Source organism: Myxocyprinus asiaticus, chromosome 11 (assembly GCF_019703515.2).
Source record: "Myxocyprinus asiaticus isolate MX2 ecotype Aquarium Trade chromosome 11, UBuf_Myxa_2, whole genome shotgun sequence".
NCBI lineage: Eukaryota > Metazoa > Chordata > Actinopteri > Cypriniformes > Catostomidae > Myxocyprinus > Myxocyprinus asiaticus.
This window is the reverse complement of record NC_059354.1, coordinates 21579441-21604329: the sequence shown is the minus strand read 5'-3', so window position 1 is coordinate 21604329 and position 24889 is coordinate 21579441. Positions and strand designations below refer to the sequence as shown.

Genomic DNA, 24889 nt, shown 5'->3' with positions numbered 1-24889 from the left:
AGCAAATCAGACAGGAGCATGGCCGAGATTTCTTTCGTCTGTTCTTCAAAATATAATCAAGTGTGTTTCTTCAAGCACACATCTTGAAGTGTGTCTAGTGACATTTCTTGTCGACAGTGGTGGGTAAATGTGCAAAATTACCACCACTGCGCATGAATACTCTGGCTGTTAAGCCGGGGTACACGGTGCGAGTTCTGACACTCGAACAGGTGCAGTGGTACACGACTTAACGACCTGCCGAATTCTGAATCAAATCGCACAAATTTTTGCGCTATTTATCATTATAAGACATAAAGCCAGGAGGACATTGCTTTCATTCCTTGTAGCTTGCGATTTAGAAATAAAAAAAGACGACTTGCATGGCCAGGGGCTGCATTATCTGAAAACTCGTCTACCGATTAAAAAAAAAAAAAGAATTTTATATTTTATATATATATGGATAATTATTACAAATGCTGTCCGATTTCATGACTGCATACATCAGTCATAAAGACAGTGTGTTGCTGCTGCCAGTATGGTGTTCATTTTAGGACATACTCAGACCTCAGTGTCAGTCCTCAGACATCAGGCAGAATGGCATCGTTCCTCAGAATAAAAGGGTTCAGGTCTCAGACAAAACATTGTCATGTTTAGAGTCTTGTACAATAAGGCATCAGCCCAAATGGCCTCAGACCAAAAGGCATCAGATTTTTCATTCTGAGGATAGTATGATGATAATAATAATAATAATAATAATAATAATAATAATATTATTAACAATAACAATAATAAAATGCATTTAATAAAAATATGATGTTTGTGTTTGCCTTGAGTGCATGTTTAATGTTAATTTATCAAAATACTATTGTTCATTGTTTGTTCACAATGCATTAACTAATGCTAAATAACTGATTAACATACAGGCCTATCTTGTGGAAAATGTAATACATGTGTAGAAATTAGCATTTATCAAGATTAATACAGTAAATGTTGAAAATGTATTGTCCATTGTTCATTAACTACTGTGTTAACTAATGTTAATGAATACAACCTTTTTGTAAATTCTTACTATATTTTTAATCATTTAAAATAGTGTAAGTAGTTTATAGTATTTATAATAATTTAATAAGTCCTTTCAGGTGTAATTTATAGACTTTTATATTATTTCTGTAGTCTCTCGAGGTAATTTTGCTGTTACTGATATTCAGAGTGTTATCAGCTTGAATTAGAAGCCCCATCTGGGAGATCTAGATTAGTTTCATGAATTATGTTTAAGTTTAAAAAGAGTCTGTAAATCGTTATTGCTGAAGGAAACAGCAGCTCTAAACTGATTAAATACAAGGACACTTATTTATTATTTGTCTTCAACATTGACGAGCTGCTTAAAACTTGTCTTTTCCCAGCATATCTCCACTACTCACAACATTCAACTGTGCATCAATAAAATATTGTGATGTTAAATGGACAACTTTTTATTTATAATTTAATAGCAGAGTTTGTGTATGAAGCTAAGCTTCATGTAACAAGTTGAATTTAGTTATGGCATTTTTTGCGTTGTCTTATACAGTATTTTAGTAAACCATAGGATAACTTCTTCATTTGATGTTTTAATTTATAAAAATCCAACACTTTAAAAAGGAAGAATATCGTTATCATCCAACAACAGAATTTGAGGATGCCTGTATGTAAACAAATATATAAACATTATAAATACAGTAAAATAATAATAAAAGTAATAATTATTATTGTTATTACAATCATCCTATCCTCAGTAGTTAAGCAACAAAGTCTAAACAACAGTCCTGAAAAGAAAATTCATGAAGTTTAAAATTACTCCATTCTCTGTCTTAATCGATGAAAGGGGTGGCTCAAAATCAAAGTTGCCAGTGATTATGACTTTTTTTTCAACTGACAAACAAAAATATCAATTAAATAAATCAAAATGAAATAAAATAAAGCAGTCCCTTTAATAAAATCAAAAGAATTCAGTTTAGCCAAACAGCAAAATTAAGCTCTCCCTTAGGCGTTGTGTAGTTTCCAGGGCAACCAATAACCAATCACATCCCTTCTAACAAAAAAGACATGAGAACATAAATTTACAATTATATAACTCGACATTTGTACATTACAATATAGAAATGTGTCACCTGTGTCTGTAGACTCCACAAAAAGCATAAAATTGTGTTTTGTTCTGAAAATTGAGATTCTTTTTCCGAGACTGCTTTGTCTAGTGCCTTTTGGTCTGATGCCTTTTGGTACGAGACCTTAGACATGATAGTGTTTTTCCTGAGACCTGAAACCTTTTAGTCTGAGGCATGATGCCGTTCTGATGTCTGAAAAATGAAACTGAGGTCTGAGAATTTCCTAAAATGAACTCTGTATGTCAGTTACTGCACGACAATAAAGTGTACAAAATGTACAAGAATAAAAAGTGCGCAAAATTCACACACCGTTTCTGACGGTTATACTTGGATTTAATCTCAATTCTGCACTAAACATCATGTTTGCACTTGGACTTATATTAGTGGAGTAGGATACCTGTATTATTCAGCTTGTGCAGGCTGCGTCCTTCTAATCTGTGTCACACTGTCACTGCTTGCATGTTGCTAGAAGACATGCTGAAGAAGTCTTGTCAGTGTAAACGCCCTTTTAAGCCGCACGTCGCAAAGTTAAAAAAAAGTCTTGTTTTAGCGCAGCGGTTGATTAACAGGTAGAACTTTCATCCTTAATTTCACCAGACTCGCACTTGGGGAGTTGAAAAATATCTAACATATCCACTATTGTGTACAATTATAACAGATGCTATACTCCCCTAAATGTCGCCGTAGACCTGAAACAAATAGCAAGTATGACAAACAAAAACAGACCATGACGGAAATTGTAAAACTTTTTCCATCAGAGTGAAGACTGTTTTCTAGCGCAACCCGTATGGCAATTGTTTCATTTGAAGAGCAGAGAACAGCATGACCTTTCTGTAGAATCCTTCCCAGTGATGTGGTCGTGAATAATATGGGAAAACACAGTTTTAACAACCATTTTCTCCAAATGTTTAAAAGCTTATTTGAACACTCAGTTTTCATTGATCGTGTGAGTAACACCTTCTCCTGATTGGTCAACTTCAGGTAGATCGTCAAATCGGCTCGTTCAGCCGTACACACCTTACGAATTCAAACCGACAGCGTGCAAATGTTTTAGACAGTTTTAAAAAAGAATAGGGAGGTTGTGAGCTGCTCGGCTCCACTCGTAATTCCTCACACACGATGTGAGCCACAACCACCAATGATTTCCACGCAGACTTTCTCCAGACTGGGAAAAAAAATTGCTCGGGAGCTCGCACGGCAGCGAAAATCGCACCGTGTACGCCCGCCTACGTGCGTTCTGATCTTTTCTTTAATCTTATAAAATCTATAAATGTTCGGAAGTAATGGCGTGGGTGCACCTGTGTGAACTTACCCTCTGGACTTTTTACTTTCAATAAGAGAGCATCTGCACTCCATGGGAACACCTACAATTCTGGACGGACGTTTCTATCCCCATTCAATGATGAAAAAAGGAAGCTGTCACAACATAAAAAAGGTAAAATAAAGAAACGGGGTTCAAGAGGTGGTGTCAAAAACAGATTGTGCAGACATGGCACCTGTCAGCCTCTTCCTGTGATTACACTGTCTGATGTACAGTACTGTGCAAAAGTTTTAGGCACTTAAGATGTTTCACAAAAACATTTGTCCTAAGATGGTTATTTATATCTTCAGCTTTAGTGTGTCAATAGATAAAATACATTTTAGACTCCCAAACATTTCTTTTACAAATAGAAAAGATTAGAATAGAAGAACAGGAAGCCCTGCAACAGATTTCATGATCCCCACAGAGCCCCCCACTGATCATCGAGTCAGTCTGAGATTAAATAGAGACACAGAAGCAATTGAGACAGCCTAAATAAATAAAAGAACTGTGGTGAATTCTCAAAGAATCTTGGTACACCCTATCTGCCAACAACCAAGAGAAACTGTGTCCAGGTGTACCTAGGAGAATTGGTGCTGTTTTAAAAGCAAAGGTGGCCACACCGAATATTGATTTAGCTTTTTTTATGTTTACTGGACTTTGTATGATGTTAATTGATAAATGAAAACTATTTATGGCGTTAATTTTTGAAGACATCCTCACTATGCAACATTTTTCACAAGTGCCTAAAACTTTTGCACAGTGCTATATGATCCTTACTTGTATAACAAACTTGATTAACTATCAAGGCAAAAACAGAAGATCTGTTCAGGTGTAGCAATCTAATATGTCTAACAGACACATGGTTGACTGAGAATAATGGTAATCTTTGAGCAGATCGAGACAAAAGAGCAGCAGGAAAATCAATAGGCGGTGGACATTGTTTATACTTGGATAATACCTGGGCAACACAATACAAAATACAGGACAAGATTTGTACTAGGGACTAAGAGATTATCTCTGTTGCAGTTAGACCTTTTTATTTACCGAGAGAGTTTGGGCAGATCACAGTGATTCTTGTCAATGTGCCGGAACCAAATAACACTGAAGCGGCTGACAAATGATGAAATGTTTCACTGACGCATTGGAGAGGTCTGTGGACCAGTCGGTATTTGTTCTTGAGACTTCAATACCTGTGATTTGTCTGCACATCTTCCAGCTCTTCAGCATCACATGTCTGACGCATTCAACACGGACTTTGGATAAACGCTTTGGGAATATTATAGATGCTTATAAAGCAGTATGTAGACCTGCCTTAGGAAAATCAGACCACAATGTTATTCATCTCCTGCCGAGATATCGATAGAAGATTAAAAGGGAGAAACCTGGTACACGGAATATACAGCAGTGGTCGAAGGAAAGTATGGAGGGACTAAACTTTTGTTTTGCCACGACAGATTGGCAGGTGTTCTTTGACTCAAGTACAGATGTTCACAACAAACTTCAGGTGTTATTACATCGTATATAAAGTTTTGTGAAGAAACTATAATACCTGTAAAAGACAGTCAGAGTTTTTTCTAATAATAAGACTTGGTTAACCAAAGAGTTGAAGAACTGTTTAAATGAAAAGAAGTTTGCTTTTATTAAGGGAGACACTATGAAAGCTAGAGAGCAAGAGAAGGAATTTAGAACTAAAACTTTAGTTTAGAACTTTAGGATGGCTAAAATTAATTTTAAAAATAGAGTTGAGCGGCAATTTTATTCAGGAAATGTCAAACAGGCCTGGAAGGAACTGCATGTAACGATGGGGAGAGAGAGGGTAAGACTAAAATGTACAAACTGATGATTGTGTAAGGTTTGTTAATGAATGTAAATATTTTTTATAGTATTTTGATTTGATAAATGCTAAAATTACAGATTTTCAAGCACAATAGTCTCTAGAATTTTCTCAGAATGGTGCCAAAAATAAAAAAAGTACTGTAATAAAACAACCACTGAGTGGCAGTTCTGTGGACAGAAATGCCTTGTTGATGAGAGCTGTCAACAGAGAATGGCCAGACTGGTTCGAACTGATAAAATCTACTGTAACTCATAAGATAGCTGCTCTGTACAATTGTGGTGAGAAGAATATCATCTCAGAATGCTATTCTGAGATGCGGGCTGATGCTGTTTTGGCAGCATGAGGGGGACCTACACAATATTAGGCAGGTGGTTTTAATGTTGTAGCTGATCGGTGTATACCAATGAGTTACAGATTAAGAGTAACACAGCTGGTCTTAAGTATGCTGATGATATGGTCCTGGTGCAACTCTGTTCAAAGAGCCAATCACTGAGTGAGCAAAACTATTTTAAAAATTAGTCTATAATATAATGTCCTTCAGGCCCGGTTCTACTGGGGCGCTTGAGGGTGCTAAGCACCCTCAAACGAACCTTAGAGCACCCTCAATTGCAGACCAGGGCCCACGGGTCGATTTATCATGAACGTTTTTTATTAGATCTTTCATTTATCTGGCTTACCGCATCCATAAGCTTTTAATATGCTCAGGGTTGCCAGATAATAGATGCAACACCCAATCAAAAATGTATACTTGCACAAATAGGAAATATTTCACCTTATGTCATACTTAATTTAAGCAATCTGGCAATCATGCACGCGAGTGCGTGTGCGCTCTCTCGTGTTTTCGGAAGAAAACCTTAAAGTGCTCAATAGTGCAATATTCTGCTCAAAGAAAAGTGTGATGCAGTCACTCTGTGTCCATTCTTGATGCTGCGTGTGCCAAGTCTGCGAGCAAACCTTTTCAGTGATGAACTTTAGTAAAATCCCAACAGATATTCACATAATTCGCATGCGGAGGGGACACGCGAGCAAATCCAAGTGAGAGAGGGAAATGTTTATTCTTTGTGTTATTTGTAAAATGTTGAAGTCCCTCACACCTGTATGTGAATGTTACTCTGGCGGTAATTATTTAGTGACATGCAGCCTGTTTTATTCAGTTGTGTGCTGAATGGGATGCCAATTAAACCATTGGTGAGACCCACATCATGACCCATGAGCATGACCCAGGTTGATAATGTTCTGAGAATAACAAATGTGTCCTCTTTGCAGTCAACACTAAAATAAGCCTTTAGAATCTATAATTTCTGAATAGTTTATTTTACTATTAAACCAACTCCTGATGTAGTGTGTTAAATTGAATACAATTTCAATTGAAGCAAATCGCAGAATGGTCCCATCAGAATACACATCAGAAAATTGTGCATCATTCATTGAGTGCACTACTACTTCTGGGATTAAAAGATACAACTAAGTAAAACTTTTATCTTCTCTCTTCCATGTTCTACTTAACAGCTGATGTGGCCCCTGTACCAAAATAATTGCACACCTCTGCTCAATTGAATATGTACGTCTAATACTGTAAATTGGCAAGCACATTTCCTTGAATCCCATCAAACACACAAAAATCCCTGCAGTTTGTGAACACAATTGCTGCGTCAAAACTTAAATACATGTATGATTGTGCAAATCAGTATGTCCTAATCTGCAGGCGCAACATTTTACTGTCATTTTTAGCAACACATCATGTGAAAAAAAACGAAGCAATAAATGTTTTGTACATAAAAAAAACATGTTATTTACGTTGTTTTAGTAGCATTTAAACATGATTTAATATATTTTAAAAATCTGTAATTACGATACATCTCCACTTTATACAGAGCACCCCCACTATTTTCAGAAGCACCTCAGTGATTTTGATCTGGAACCGGGCCTGGTGTCCTTGAGGATTGGTGCAAATTGAGTGCTTTGCAAATTAATGTAAGAAAAACCTGAAGAACACTGTATGTTAGAAAAACTAATGTTAAATGATCAGGCTGTTGAGACTGTTGAAAGTTTTAAATATTTAGGAACATATATTGATACAAGGTTGAACTTTGGTGAGAACGTAGATATTTTTAGCAAAGCATGTCAAAGGCTGCTCCTTGTGCGCAAACTGACGAGTTTTGATGAAAGTCAACCAGTTTTGGAAATGGTAAGAGTATTTTAGTGTTTAATATCACAGCTTGGTTCGTAAATTTGGGAGCGAGAAGAATAAGTTGCTAAGGATAGTGAGAATGGTAGAAAAAAATAATAGGAATCCGGCAAACACTGCTTAATAAATTGCATTTGCATGCAGTTCACAGAAGAGCACTGAGTGTTATATCTGATTTCACACACTAACTTTACCCTGAATTTGTAATGCTCCCATCTAGAAGGTAGTCCAAAGTCCCCAAATCTCTTACAAATTATTTTATAGCAATGGCAGTTAGAGTACTGAAAGGAAGGGTAGCTTTTATGTAATCATGATTAATATTATTTATTATATATATATATAGGTGCTTTTTTAGGTGCTTGTGTTTTCATGTTGTTGTATGATTACGATTACTGTCAGTTTCCTACTTGTGTATGTGTACTGCTTTTTCTTTCTTGTGAGAAGCCAAAAGGAAAATTTCCACATATGTGGATAATGAAGTTCAATCAATAAGCCTTTTTACAGCTAAACTATTTATTAAAGCAGTGCCAGACAGAATCTGCAGAATAACAAATACTCTCCACAACATCTCAAATAAACTTTTGGATTATGCAAAATAACAGGAACACTGATCACAGCACAGGATTTTGACGTCCAATAGTGAACAAACGGCGCTTAATGGCTGTAGCAGCGGTGCACTGAAGGACTAAATGTAAAGAATTAAAGAGACAAAACATCTCAGAGAGAAAACCATGTTAATGTGGAACTATGCACAAATATAGCTTCCTATATTTATCTATTAATCATTGTTGCATTAAGATAAACGTATTATTTTTATTAAATAAAAAAAAAATAGATTTTTCATCAGGGATCATTTGGCTCAAGTATCGCAATTTGTAACAATCAAATTTTTTCCCAGTCCTAGTGTTTAAGTCCCAGTTTCACGTGAATTGAAAGTTCACGTTCAGTCCATGGCACCTGGCTAAGCACCACGTGGCCACCATCCGTAACCATAGCAACAGCTCCGGTACCCACACAGGCACAAGCGTTCACATTTAGGCTTACAAAATCTTATAACTCTTTTGTATTATATACAGTTGAAATCATAAGTTTATATACACTTAGGTTGAAGTCATTAAAACTCATTTTTTAATGACTCCACAGATTTAATAATAGCAAACTATAGTTTTGACAAGTTGTTTAGGACATCTACTTTGTTCATGACATGAGTAATTTTTCCAACAATTGTTTGCAGACAGATTGTTTCACTTTTAATTGACTATAAAATCACAATTCCAGTGGGTCAGAAGTTTACATACACTAAGTTAACTGTGCCTTTAAGCAGCTTGGAACATTCCAGAAAATTATGTCAAGACTTTAGATAATTAACAAAAATTGAACTGTTTGATCATAATGACCATCATTATGTTTGGAGGAGAAAGGGTGAGGCTTGCAAGCCGAAGAACACTATCCCAACTGTGAAGCATGGGGGCGGCAGCATCATGTTGTTGGGGTGCTTTGCTGCAGGAGGGACTGGCACGCTTCACAAAATAGATGGCATCACGAGGAAGGAAAATTGTGTGGATATATTGAAGCAACATCTCAAGACATCAGCCAGGAAGTTAAAGCTTGGTCACAAATGGGTCTTCCAAATGAACAATGACCCCAAGCATACCTCCAAAGTTGTGGCAAAATGGCTTAAGGACAACAAAGTCAAGGTATTGCAAAGCCCTGACCTCAATCCAATAGAAAATTTGTGGGCAGAACTGAACAAGCATGTGCGAGCAAGGAGGCTTACAAACCTGACTTAGTTACACCAGTTCTGTCTGGAGGAATGGGCCAAAATTCCAGCAACTTATTGTGAAAAGCTTGTGGAAGGCTACCTAAAACATTTGACCCAAGTTAAACAACTTAAAGGTAATGCTACCACATTCTAACAAAGCATATGTAAACTTCTGACCCAGTGGGAATGTGATGAAAGAAATAAAAGCTGAAATAAATAATTATACTATTCTACTATTATTCTGACATTTCACATTCTTAAAATAAAGTAGTGATCCTAACTGACCTAAGACAGGGAATGTTTTCTATGATTAAAAGTCAGGAATTGTGAAAAACTGAGTTTAAATGTATTTGGCAAAGGTGTATGTAAACTTCTGGTTTCATTGTATTTATACATTTTGTATATTATTTTTGCCACTTCTAAAAGCATTTCTTGGTTTTAACCATGGATTCTAAATTCTTGCAACTAAATTAACCATGACATTTTTAAATCACGGTTAATAGTGAAACCGTATAATTGCTGCATCCCTACCCCAAACATATGCTGCATCTGAAACCGCGTACTGTCACAGTATGCACTGTATTTGATGAAGGATGCACGTATCTGCCACCAAAACAGTACGTTCTTTTAGGTATGCTTGCGAGTAGTATGAATAGATTTCGGACATACTTCATTCGGGGACGTGGGCATTGACCCATAACTCGCATATATGATGCAAGAACAACAATCGTGAAAATTATCTGCTTTGGTTTTGTTAAACAAGCTCAATTAAAGTGCAAGGAATAATTATCTTAATATATTTAGCACTTACAGTTGAGAAGAGCCATCTGAATCGTGGTTCACCGCTGTTCTTCTAAATCCCGTGCTTTGAACGTGATGTCGCCTCAGCTCCCGAGGGATTATGGGATCGTTAAGTGTCCAGTCAATCCGCACTTCAGAATCTTGCGAAATAGCAGGTCATCCAGGTATTTCTCGCGTATTGCTTCATGAATATTGTGGTTTCGGACATACTACTCCATTGGCATACTGTTTTTGACATACTATATATTAAAGAAGTATGGATAATCGGACAGAAATAGTCTCCCACATTTCCCACAGTCTGTTTGATGACCATCTGATGGACATTGTACCAAATAATATGGAATAACGTTCTTGATCTAGCAAGCTCTAATCTGACTGGCTGACTTCACTTCAACTTTAGCACATACTCTCCAGACGTGGGAATGTATGTATTTTGGACTGAACGGCTTGTTTGACCGTTGTAGAGATGACAAATTGTCATTGTAGTGTTTCCCTCATTCATTTTTTAACCCCATTTCTCCCAATTTGGAATGCCCAATTCCCACTACTTAGTAGATCCTCGTGGTGGCACGGTTACCTCAATCCAGGTGGTGGAGGACAAGTCTCAGTTGCCTCCCGCTTCTGAGACCGCCAATCCACGCATCTCGTCACGTGGCTCGTTGTGCATGCACCGCGGAAACTCTACATGTGGAGGCTCATTCTACTCTCCGCGATACATGCACAACTTTCCACACACCCCATTGAGAGCAAGAACCACTAATCGCGATCACGAGGAGGTTACCCCATGTGACTCTACCCTCCCTAGCAACCGGGCCAATTTGATTGCTTTAGGAGGCCTGGCTGGAGTCACTCAGCACACCCTGGATCCAAACTTGTGACTCCAGGGGTGGTAGTCGGCATAAATACTCGCTGAGCTACCCAGGCCCCCTAGTACAGTGCACTCAAACTATTCAGTCCCCTTCATTTTTTTCACATTTTGTTATGTTGCAGCCTTATGATAAAATGCTTTACATATATTTTCCACATTAATTTACACTCCATACCCCATAATGACAAAGCAAAAACCAGATTTTATAACTTTGCAAATTTATTAAAAAGAAAAAACTGAAATATCACATTGATATAAGTATTCAGACCCTTTGCTAGGACACTTGAAATTTAGCTCAGGTGCATCCCATATCTCTGGATCATCTGAGATGTTTCTACATTTTGACTGGAGCCCACCTGTGGCAAATTCAATTGATTGGACATGATTTGGAAAGGCACACATCTGTCTATATATGGTCTCACGGCTGAAAATGCATATCAGAGCAAAAACCAAGCCATGCGGTCAAAAGGAACTGCCTGCAGAGCTCAGAGACAGGATTGTGTCGAGGCACAGATCTGGGGAAGGCTACAAAAAAAATGTCAGGTGCATTGAAGGTTCCCAAGAGCACAGTGCCCTCCATAATTCTTAAATGGAAGTTTGGAACAACCAGGACTCTTATTAGAGCTGGCCACCTGACCAAACTGAGCAATCGGGAGAGAAGGGCCTTGGTAAGAGAGGTGACCAAGAACCCGATGGTCACTCTAGTTGAGCTCCAGAGATCATGTCTGGAGATGGGAGAAACTTGCAGGATGACAACCATCACTGCAACACTCCACCAGTCCAGGCTTTATGGCAGAGTGGCCAGACAGAAGCCTCACTTCAGTGCAAGACACATGAAAGCCCGCTTGGAATATGCAAAAAAAGCACCTAAAGGACTCTGACTGTGAGAAACAGGATTCTCTGGTCTGATGAAACGAAGATTGAACTGTTTGGCCTCAATTCCAAGCGTCATGTCTGGAGGAAACCAGGCACTGCTCATTACCTGTGCAATACTATCCCAATGGTGAAGCCTGGTGGTGGAAGCATCATGCTGTGTGGGGTGTTTTTCAGTGGCAGGGACTGGGGGACTGATCAGGGTTGAAGGGAAGCATCATGTCATGCACACGCTGACATGCAGTTATTCCACTACTGCATTATCACATACATCGCAGTTTAGATATGTGGTCTAACCCTGCAGCCCCATGTGAGCACTTTCCCAGTAAACAGTGTTTATTTACAGATAAATCTGCTTACTATCAGTGATCTGTGCAGACAGTCCCTTACAGCAGTCTTTTTCTTTTGTTTCAAATGTTTTTACACACAAAAAAATAAATAAATAATAAAAAAAAAATTAATAGGAGGTCAATGGCAGGATCAATATGGGAGGAGTCCCTGCCCAACAACGAGCCAGTTGAGCAGGTCAGCACTGGGTTGGTCAGTGTCCCTTCGACCAACACAACAGATCGGAGAAGCTGGGAGAAATCACCACACTATTCTTAGACTATATTTGAACACAAAGGTCGCTGTCTTATGAAATCTGAGATGTCTTAGATTTTACTCAAACTTGGGTCATGTTGGAACTTCACAAAAACGACTAGTTGGAGATTTGTTTCAAAAACTAGTCCACTTTGTCTCAGCCCTATATACAGTAAGTAGGCTGGATAAAGGTTTGTCCACCAGCCACCGGTCAATCTTATTTCTTTGCAAAATATTAATGTTAAGTGCCACTTTCAATAGGGCAGATGAAAGATATTCAACCTATCGGCTAAAATTGTATGGCCTACGGATTATAAATATCTATGAAAATTTCACGGCAGACACTTGAAATCCAACATAAATGTTCTGAAATTTAATGTTGATGGTGGTGGATTTATTACAAAAGCAGTGCTTTGATGGATGTAGCGGTGGTGCTTTGAAGGGGATGAATTTAGAGACAACTTCTCAGAGTGGATTTTAGTGAGCTCTGAGAAGATTTTAGTGGACGTTCATAACCTTAATAACTAGAACTATCTACTTTGAAAGTTTAGTCATGCTGAGTCAGCTACGGCCATAAATTCATCCTCTTTAAAATACCATCGAAAAACTAATGGGAAAAAATCTATACATACTCCCTATTTGACTGCACTGACTGACTAGTCATCTATTGGACCATCCTAACCATCCCTCAGGGTGCCAGACTGATAAAATACCGGGGGGGGGGGGGGGTGTTAAGAGTACAGATTTAGTCAACAGAATGTGACATTATGAAACTGTCAGCAGCATCAAGCATACTCTTTAATAATGGCTTCATGAATAGTTAAGGCTGCTTCTCTCTTTCATGCCAGCCAACAGAAACAATTCAAGCTTTCAATTCATAATATGACAGCTATTTCCTTTCTCCACAATTGTTGATTCTGTCAATCAAATGAGAATTACATAAATTAACCTGATGTATACATTAATCTGTGGAAACTGGGTCTCATCATCTGGGTATTTATGATAAGCATTTGCCATCACCATTAAATTTAGACAAGGGTGAAAAAATTACATAAAAAGAACAAGTCAATTTAAAGTTTATTTAGAAGATCAATTTGACAAACAGTAGCAGTCTGAACTCTGGAGTAGTTCTCATCTACCACATTTATGCCCAGCCATCAATGTATTTAACTCTCCTAACTCAAATAGTGTTAAATGTGTGTGCATACATGGAGTGTTTTCTTCACACAGAGATACAACCTAAGACAAAGCAAATAACACTGTATTCTGCCCACAGCCAAGCAAAATAAGGAGCAGACCCTAAGAGGGTATCAGAGAAAAACATCTGAAAAAGATGGTAGAGCATCTGGACACTTGAACAACACACCCATATGTGATTGTTCAATGTTTAATTTCAAAACCATTGGCATTAAGAGGCAGTTGGTCCTCTCTAACAGCTCCACTCTTTTAGCAAGGCTTTCCACTAGATGTTGGAACATGGCTGCCATTAAGATTCAAGAGCATCAGCAATGCCAGGCACTGATGTGGGGCAGTCCACATCTCACAGTTGCTGTTACAATTAATCCAAAAGGTATTTAATGGGGTTCAGGACTCACAACTGCTGCAATTAATCCCAAATGTGTTTTTTTGGGGTTCAGGTCTCTGCTTTGTGCAGGTAAGTCAAGTTCTAACACAAGGTGTGTCAACATGCTTATGGCTATGAGGTGTATTAGAGAGAAAGTAATCCAGGAGTGTCTCCTTTCTTCACTCTCTCCCAAGTACATTCACACTAACAAATTGATCAGTACAGGGATGGCTGAGGAGACTGTTCATTCCACATGGAATGTGAGGTAGAGACAGAGAGGCACTTATTAAATATGAAAGTGAAGTGTGAAAGGCACTTCGGCACACCGCACTGCAGCATTGAGTCTCTCAAAATACATATTATTTTGTTTAAAACAGAGCACTGCTTCATATGTGGGTATCACTGACATAACAGAAAAAGAACAAATAAATCTCTGCCTCATCCAGCATATACATATCCTTTGTGAGGAACACTGTTTACGGTCGAATTTTAATGGCTGAACATTTAGGCAACATAAAATAGCATTCGCAATGCATTTAGATTCTGTAATGCAATGTATTTCAGAGTGGAACAAAATTCCTCAGGAAATCATGATGTGCAGGACTTTATTATATTATTCAGGATTTGATTGGATTGTGAAAATAGCTGGTTCTATTCCAAAACAGAGTAATGATCTTATTGGTTAATTAAGCAACAAGCCACTCAGTGCTGTTACAGTGATTTTACCATGGTTAAGGGTTGTTGTTCTTCTCTAAAAGAATTAAAAAAAAAACATCACTGTAATGCAAGGTCTTGTGTGGCTTATTGATGCAAAACTGCAATATAATAGACATCAACCTAATATATATATTTTTTAACATTTATAACAAATTAAATATAATTAATAAATTAGTGTATCAATATAGCATTGATCTGATGTTTATCAGCAATTTTACAATGGCTTTGAACACTGCTCATCCACCCAGACTTTAGAGTAGGAACTATCTATTTTATAATATTATTTTTCTTGAACCGCTTCATCTTGGTTTTGAAAGTAGAAATCCATTTTGATTTCACATCTTTAAATGTTGATCTTTGCGTAGGGACGCTCATGTGTACATGCATGGATTCAGTCCCAGCAGTCAGATCTTCTTCACTAACTCTCAGCCACAGCATTAAACAATACATGAAAACAGAGAAATGATTAGGGATGACGAATTGTTGAGCTTGTCTCATAGTTCGGGAGCACATAAAAGTGGATGAAGATAGCCTTGTGTGTGTCTGTCCTTACCAACCAGAACAGAATATTTAGGCAAGATCAGTCATTTAGATGTAAATGAGACTTCAACGCGTGCTCCTTACTTACCAAAGATATTGGTGGAATGTCCTTTCTTGGCAATAGGTTTGAGCTCGTTGTGGCCCCAGCCGTATTGCCTGTAGCTGTCCCACGCATGTTTCATCATCTAGAGACAGAGAAATTACAGAAATGTATCATTGGCCATGAAAAAAAAAGCATTGGTTCAATTGGAAGCCTTCGGCTGTTCTGTATTACAGAATGTCAGTAAAGTTACTAGGGGTAGACAGTATTATCAAAAATCTTCATGAGTAATTTTACATCAAAGTAATGGTACACTGACTGTATCCATTTTCCAGATAGCACACATTGTCCTTTTAAAAGCGTTTCACATGGAAAGCATCACATTTTAATTTGAGTACAAACATCTGATAAACATTTTAAAAAGAACAGGTTAACATATATAATAAATCAAACTTCTCAGAGATATTTGCTGAATGTCCTTTCAACATTCAAGAAGAAACATCTTTTAGACGTACAGTAAACGCTCTTTATATATATATATATATATATATATATATATATATATATATATATATATACACACACACACACACACACACACACACACACACACACACACACACACACACACACACACACACACACACACACCTTCCAAATAAAAACAGCACACATCAAAAGGACATCTGGGTGATGTACATCTATCTGGGTCACAAATGTAGTTACTTTTGCTTGAACAGGTTTTATCTTAAAAATCATGTGGTAATTTTTATTTATTTTTTTTAAACCAGAGAATTTCACACTTTTAAAATCCAAGTTAATTCATTTAAATTTCATTATTTTCTCTTCCGAATTGGAAAATTATTGACGTAAACCAAAAGGTCCGATTATTTCTAAGAAATGAATTATTAGTCTGGCATCACTGCAAAAAAGCTGCTTAGTTAAACCAAAAGATTCAAAACAGTAAAACTAGTATTATAAAAAAACAATATTACAGACTCTGATTGAATTAGCCACATTTGAAGCTGTTGTAAAATAGACACTGTTTGGCAGCCTTTAACAACTAAACTCTGCTTTGTGTTGTATGGAAGGATTTTCAGGACTATTTTCAAAGCAAATTGCAAATTGTGTTTGCAATTGTGTTTCTATTTGCGGATGCATTAATTGTGACAATCTAAATGCAGTTTCAAACTGCATATTACCGTTTGCATTTTCATTTACACAAATGCACAAATTGTGCCAATTTCAATTGGACAAACAAAAAAAATAAATACAATTTGCAATTGCATTTCCTATGTCTTATGACCGTCACATTGAAAATGCTATTTCATATGGGCCTGGGCTCAGTGGTAAAATACACTGGCTACCACCCCTGGATTTCGCTAGTTTGAATCCCAGGGCGAGCTGAGTGACTCCAGCCAGGTCTCATAAGCAACCAAATTGGTCCGGTTGCTAGGGAGGGTAGTCACTTGGGGTAACCCCCTCGTGGTCGCTATAATGTGGTTCATTCTCGGTGGGGCGTGTGGCAAGTTGAGCGTAGATGCCGCGGTGGATGGCGTGAAGCCTCCACACGCGCTATGTCTCCGTGGCAAAGCACTCAAGCAACGTGATAAGATGCGCAGGTTGGCGGTGTCAGACGCGGAGGCAGCTGGGATTCGTCCTCCGCCACCCGGATAGAGGCGAATCACTTCGCGACCACGAGGACTTAAAAGCGCATTGGGAATTGGACATTTCAAATTGGGTGAAAAAAAAAAAAAAAAAAAAGAAAAAGCTATTTCACTTCCTCGGCGTCCCGTATGGAGCCTGCCAAAATCACAATTCCCTTTGCATTTGCATTTCCGATGCCTTACACAGATACCTGTCAATGAGTATGGGGGTGGGAGTTTATACTGTAGGGTGTGTTTGTAATGGGACGTGATGTCATTCACAATTGACTGCATTTTAGAGCACCTGCCACCTGCCGCAAATAATCTTCACGCAGCTTCATTTTCCTTAAATAATGTACACAAACGCATTTCTCCTTCTTGGCTGTCAACAGCAAGGCACCCCAAATCTAATTGACAGGTGTCTGTGTAAGGCATCGGAAATGCAAGTGCAAAGGGAACTGCGAATCCATTTTAATTTTAGCAGGCTATATACAGAACGCCGAGGAAGTGAAATAACAAACGGGGTAATTAATATTGCTTTTTCAATGTGACAGGGTCATAACTTGTAAGACATAGGAAATGCAATTGCAAATGGACTTTGCTTTTCCATTTGAAATTTGGCAGACTTTGTACATTTGTGTAAATGTAAATGCAAATGGTAATAAGCAATTTGCAATGGATTGTCACAATTTATGCACCCACAAAAAGAAAACGCTTTTTGTTTTGAAAATAGTCCTGAAAATCCTTCCATAGTGTTGTACCAAACACCATAAATTAATAAGTTTATCCTCGTCTCAACTTTGGGACACATCCTACTCTGTATTTTCACATTTCTTCACCGTTCTCACATGTAAATAATGGCCCTGACCCTGTCAGCTGCTCTATTATTGCAGTTTCAGGTCACTGGCCAGCAGCTTCCTGTCGGTGTATGTGTGCTAGACGTCTGCAACCCGACCCAGGCCCGATAGGACTAGAGAACCCGACGGGTTTTGGGCCGGGTTCGGGTCAGCTTTCTAATGAGTGAAAAAATAGACAGGCTTTACCGAACTTGTTTACGCGCTCTCACTCACAGACACGCGTGAACGGACAAATTAGGGACCGTTCACACCGAACGTGTTTTTGCGCATGTCTGTTCTGTTTTCCCATTGTTTTCCTATGTAAACACATGCTGGATGAATGTCTTTGACATTTGCACTACGTCTCACTTTTTCTTCAACGTCTTGTGCAGGACTGGCACATGTCAACACCATGTCAAGTTAAAAAGAACTTAATTTTCAAAAACGTACATTGAGACACCTGTGCTCTGTTTCATTCTTTGTGCTGGGCCTAGATTGTTTTTAGCGCAGCCGTCACAAAGATTCTGAACAAGTTCTGGCTGCATAGAGGGGACTGTTGCATTGTTTCATTTTATTCCAGATTGTTCTGCACCAATTTTCAGCGCATAAACGATAAGGCAATGCTTTTTCCCCCCTCTGCTCTAGTGTACTAAGGGGCTGCTGATCCTTGTTAAAACTGTGTATGTTTACGGTTTCAGTAGTTACAAATGTTGCCTATATGCTTGAATAAAATACAGCCTATTGCAAAAGTACTTGCTAGGAGAAGAAATTCGATAGTAAGCGATTTCTGGTTCGGGTCAGGTTTGGTCTTAAAATCTGACGGTATCGTTCGGGGCAGGTAGGGTCGGGCCACACGGTCTCGGGTACGGGTCGGGTTCGTGTTTCATTTTAAGGCCCGTGCAGACCTCTAATGTGTGTGTTTCTCTCTTTTCTTCCCCACTAAAGAAAGATGAATGGACACAGTGTGTCTGCGTCTGTATGCGTGTCTTTGTCTCAGCTGTGGCTCTAGGCATCCTCTCACCGAGCTCGTCACTCTTTTCCATTAAATGACTAGGCTGAGATTCACCTCTGTGCCACTCCACATTTTGAATACTTTCTCCAAAACCAGGAGCACAAGGTTATGAAAGGTAAATGAAAAGCAAATACGGAATCTCTGCAAACTCTTCTTAGTCAACATAACCCATACAGGATGTTTCTTTGTTGGACGAATGAAACTTTAGCTCTGTTCAAAAACCTAGTGAGCTGTCTTGCTGTCCACTGCCTTGTGCCCACATACTGTAGGCAGTTACCTTTTATGGGGACATTCACACAGGCCGCATTCACCCTTGCTGTGTTTATAGGTGCATTAACTCCAATGCACCATTGCTACACAATCAATGCAGTTGAAAAACTTATCCCACCCCCAGATTCATATAATTGGTCCATTGTTTTAAAACTGACTTTGATCCTCTGTGCTGCTTCAAAGGTTGAACTATTTTTAACTTGGCATGGCATCCTCGCAGCACTCATGGTGTGAGACAGTGCAATGGGCAAAGACATCCGTCTGACCATGTGAACACAACAGGATAGCTACGTCCTGTGTGAACAGCTTCCTAACAGAAATGGAATCTGACTGATTTAGAACGCTCTACATAAGTAGAAACTCCAACACATTGCGCAAAAATACAGATCATAAACAAATGCAGCAGTTACTCCTGGAGTTTTTCTTACAATTGTGTGTTATTGTAGGCTTGCACCCCAAATACAAACCACAATATTTCTCTGTTTTTCTCCATCTAAACAGCAGAAACCCAATAAGGAGCCGGTGCCAATGAAAACAAGTCAATACATTTGTTTTGTTTTAAGCTTTCAATCTTTCCATGGCACGCTGTGCGCACAAAATATTTTGAATATCCACAATGCGTTCTTTCCTACAGCTTTGCTACATACCACAGGCTGGCTGCTGATTAGGTCGATTGTTAAATGCATTTAGGGTAGACAAATTAATAAAAGGCCATGATCATTTAGCAAGACACAAGCCTGGCCCCCCTGAAAAAACCCAGCCAACTATCTGCGAAGAGACTGAGAGCAATGTTTTCAGCACACATCTTCATGTCAGGGAGGAGTTCTTAATTGCACACCTTTGCCTCACTGTAAAGCTCTTGATATCTTGAACAGCCTAACGTTTCCACTAAATGATCTTCGAGAACTTGCAAAGTCCACAGATCTCTCCTTCTCTTGCCACTAAATTCGCACTTGATCATTCATAACTTCCAACCACGCTCTCATGTTTTATTCAGGGGCTATTCAGGGTCGTTCTGCCTGTCAATTAACAGTTGTTTTGACTAAGTGGAGGCCTTGTGAAGCGTAGAGAGCACAGCCTGCATAGCACAAAGGGAATTTAAACCATGCTAAATTAAGCCCTGGCTTTTAACTACCCCATAAAAGGCGTATCTGGCCAATTCTAGACACCAAAAACATCTGTCCTACACCGTTCAAACCACTACCTCCAGTTGAACCTGATCTCTTCATAAACGCATATGGGTAGTTGATGCATTACAAGATTTTCAGTTGAAATTTCTCTGAATGTTAAGGAATATATTTTCCAGCAAGTTTAATCTTTAACCTTTTTGTCTTTATTAGTTCATTTTAAATGGTCCTGCAGTGTGACAAATGAATTTATGTACAATCACTGAAGTCTCTGGAATACTCTATTCTGGACAACCACACATCCTGCAGTCAAATATTTGTGTGTATATTTGATCTTTACCTTACAACCAGTTTCCTTTCCTACTATTCCTACAACCCATTTCCTACTTTCCAACTGTGCTAGTTCCAAATTTCTCATAGCACTCCACGGTCTCTTTCTTCCCATATAATTAAATAGTTTCAACTCGAAATAAGTATTTCATGTCCATGTATTAATTTGGTAAGCAGTGGTATAATGAGCAAAATAATTTGTCATTATTGTAAAGAAAAACCCTTAAAGGTGCAATATGTAACATTTTTCATGTAATATTCGCCTTTTTTTCGCCAGTGTGTGAACGGCTTGTAACGCAACTTAAAAAATGAGCCCTTCCCAGACTTCCTAGGTTGCCTATTAAAGCCTGTAGACTGATTTTCATGCGAAGGGAGCGGGTCGGTTTTGCCGGGAAAATCCAAAGAACGTGATGTTTATGCGTGCTGCTGACAGCCTTGCCTCAGACAGTAGCTTCTCTTCTGCTATTCAACAGTGTCAACAGACAGTCTGCAACACTAGGTAATGTCATCTTAGAGATGGAATCCAGCAAACGTCCGTCTCCCAGCACAACATCGACTCCTACACAAACTTTTTTTGTAAGCCAAAAAAAAAAAACAAAAAACATTTATCTACTGAATCCCGTCTGGCTAAGCGGGAACATCAGAATCAGCTTTATTGCCAAGGAATTTGTCTTGGTGACAGGAGCTTCCAGTGTACAACAATACAAAAACAATACAAAAACAGCAGCAAGACATAGATAATAATAAAAAAAAAACAATTATACACATACGTACACACACACACACACAGACACACACATACACACATACACATACGTAGTGCAAATCTAATACAAATCTGTTATGTACAGTGCAAAATACAAATCTGTTATGTATAGTGCAAATGTTTGCACATGCAAACATGATCGTGGTCGAGCAAAAACTAGAGTGAACATCGACAGGGCATTTGATTCCTGGAGGGACCTTCGTTTGTTTTTGGGGATCAAAACCGACCCTGAATTAGCATTCTTCTAATTGGACAGGTAAGCTTACATAACTGCTAAGCATGTGAAATATAGTGCCATAAGGATTGATCGGTGTCATTTTAGCTAACTTTATCACGCCCGCTAATGCAGACAAATTGCAAACTACCTTAATTGGTAACTTTCAAATAATTTCAACGATCTTCTCTTTATACCAAAAATCAGGTTAATGTCAATGTTAATCTGTAATTATTCAGCAAGGTAAACTACAATAACACATGAAATGAATGCTAGACAATGTTCAAGATAATGCAAAAAGCTCCATTCATTAGTGTAACATAACTTTGTTAACAGAAAATATATACATTCTCTTATTATAAAACAATAGCTCATCGATATATCAAAATGACAGTTGTGATGGAATCACATCAATACTGAATTGTGTCAACATATTTATAATGTACAGTCTTTTATAAACAGCTACTCTCATCATCCACCAAATTTAGCTAACGGCTATTGATAAAGCTGGCTAGCTAGCAAACGCCGACATTGACTGCATTTATAAGATAGCCTATGTATCATGTAGGGCTGAATCGATTAGGTTGACGTTATCGAAAACATCGACAATAAAAAAAATTGTGGACAAAAATTGTTGTCGAATAGTCGTTTGATCTTAACGTAACATAAGATCATATGAAACTCTAATGATTGCACACAAGAGCAGCACTGCAGCTCGCGCCTGACTGAGGAGAGGAAGAAAACACATCTCAGTCCAGATGCATTCTAAACTTTCCAAACAGCTTCAGGTGATGTAGATTGCAAAGTATGAGGGAATTATAATGCAAAAATACAAAATAAGTAAATATAGAAGCACTCTTGTTGTGGAATAAGCAGAGCCGGAGCTGACGCTCAGCTTAAGCAAAACTTGCGTGTCGAGTGTCTTTAAAGGAAACACCCTGCCGTTACATCTTTAATGCAGTTCTATTTAATGCGTTATAGCTTTATTAAAAGTTAAAATAATAAAGAAACAGGCATTTCTCTATGCGGTCAGCGCCTCTTCTATGAGTTGCGCGAAGTGTCCCTATCTAAGGGGGAGAGATTGAAACTGCACTCGGCTGAGGCACACTGTTGCGGGGATGCTCGTCCCTCGAGTGCGCGCGCTTAATGCAGCTAGATTATAACTTGATGGCTCGTGACTTATTGAATCATAATATATGTCACTGTGCATTTCTTATCGTGAAGAAAATTGGCAAAACGTAGCTTTATTAATAAGAGAGAGTTTGTTTTTTTGTGAGTTAAAGATGGATTGAAGTGAACAAAAAGGTGAGAGAGGGTAGTCTTCGCCCCATTATACACTGCAAAATTTTTTATTTTTTATTGGTTTTTGTTTTGGTTTGTTTTCCAATATAAATATCTAAAACTCCTTTAAAACAACGTACATTTATTTTAGCAGCTATACTGCAGAAGAATTAAAAATTTTTTTTTATTATCTGAGAATGTTGAATATAATATTAAAAATACAAATAAACAAAGATGCATTCACCTGAGAAGCAGCATATAAGATGTTTAGACTTGCTTTTAGAGAATAGATTTTGAATATATTTTGTCTTTACTGCACTCGCAGAAGTATAACCAAGTGAAAAAATACACATATTTAAGATACATTCTCTTAAAGTCTAAATATCTTATTTCTCAATTAAATGTATCTTGTTTTAAGGATTTTTAGACTATTTTAAATGGAAAAAAAGACAAAAACACTTGATAATTTTTGAAATTTTTACTGAATTAAACATAATAAAAAGTATTTTTTTCCCTTTAATTCAGTGAATGTCATTTAGAGGTATTTTTAAAAGATGATTTTGTCCTCTTTATTGTTAGTAAGCACGTTTAATACAACCTTTTAGGTCGGGACACAAGCTGAATAATCGGTTTAGAGCTAATGATTAATCGTTGCAATAATCGCCCGAATAAATCGTTCTAATAAATCGATAGATTAGTCGATTATCAAAATAATCGTTAGTTGCAGCCCTAGTATCATGTAAAGAAAAGTGATTACTTCAAACTACAGTCTCGCATAGTCAGACCTATATCCACACTTTGTTTTAGCCCCGTTCCAGCACTGGAGAGTCAAATATAATATGCAGTCTCAAAGTTTGTAGTAAAACAATCATAACTGTGTAATTTTAATTATGATACCTCATCTGTCAGCATGATGCCGGTGAATCACGTTCAGTCTTTTTGTACGTTAAGTCATTGTTTTGGTCGATGCTCGTTCGCGTCCCTGTGGAGTGTGCGCGCGAGCACGAGCAACAGGTAGCTGGCTGCAGTTCACTACATTTGCTTAGAGCAAACAGGTCTGTAGATGATGCAGTCAACATGGGATTGCATCACATCCTGCAACATCTGGACAGAACAGGGACATATGCAAGGATCGTTTTTGTGGACTTCAGTTCAGCTTTCAACACCATCATCCCAGCTATACTCCAGAATAAATTACACCAACTCTGTTCCCATGTCTATCTGTCAGTGGATTACCAGCTTTCTGACGGACAGGCAGCAGCTTGTGAGACAGGGGAAACTCACTTCCAGCACCTGAACAATCAGCACTAGCGCCCCCCAGGGATGTGTGCTCTCCCCACTACTCTTCTCCCTCTACACCAATGACTGCATCGCCAAGGACACCTCTGTCAAGTTCCTGAAGTTTGCAGATGACACCACTGTCATCGGCCTCTTCCGAGATGACGATGAGTCTGCATACAGAAGGGAGGCTGAACAGCTGGCTGTCTGGTGCAGTCAAAACAACCTTGAGCTGAACACGCTCAAAAAGGTGGAGATGATTGTGGACTTTAGGAGGAACACCCCAACATTGACCCCCTTCACCATTCTAAACAGCACTGTGGCAGCAGTGGAGTCATTCAGGTTCCTGGGCACTAACATCTCACAGGACCTGAAGTGGGACACACACATTGACTCCATTGTGAAAAAGGCCCAGCAGAGGTTGTACTTCCTTCACCAGCTGAGGAAGTTCAACCTGCCACAGGCGCTGCTGATACAGTTCTACTCAGCGGTCATTGAGTCTGTCCTCTACACTTCAATAACTGTCTGGTTTGGTTCAGCTACAAAATCAGACATCAGAAGACTACAAAGGACAGTTCGGACTGTTGAGAGCATTATTGGTTGATTTTGAGATAATGGCCAAATGGCTGTACATTGTGTAAATATTCAGGTAGTTGCATGAAGTACCTTTAAAAAGTTGACATGTCCTGGGGTGTGATATGCAGTATTCCATCTAAATCATTTTAAAAATCATTGAGATTATTATTTAATATTTATTTTGCATGCAGCTTTCATTTAAGGTATAATACAAATATTCCTAAAATTTACATTCCTGAAGCAATCAATAATCATCAAGCGCTTCACTAGTTTCCACTGCAAACTCAGTATTCAGTACATCCACACAAACAGCCTAACTGATTAACTGGATCTGTCCCTATGGATCGGCAATCATGTT

At 38.4% G+C, this 24889-nt stretch overlaps 1 protein-coding gene across 3 annotated transcripts in view; it reads right to left on the bottom strand.

Annotated features, from left to right (window-relative positions):
• Positions 1-24889, bottom strand: part of LOC127447866 (mannosyl-oligosaccharide 1,2-alpha-mannosidase IB-like) — a 186492-nt gene that overhangs the window by 99871 nt on the left and 61732 nt on the right. For all 3 annotated transcript variants that reach the window (XM_051710018.1, XM_051710019.1, XM_051710020.1), the window contains one exon: positions 15244-15340. In XM_051710018.1, the coding sequence (XP_051565978.1) occupies positions 15244-15340 (97 nt within the window). The remainder of the gene's footprint in view (positions 1-15243; positions 15341-24889) is intronic.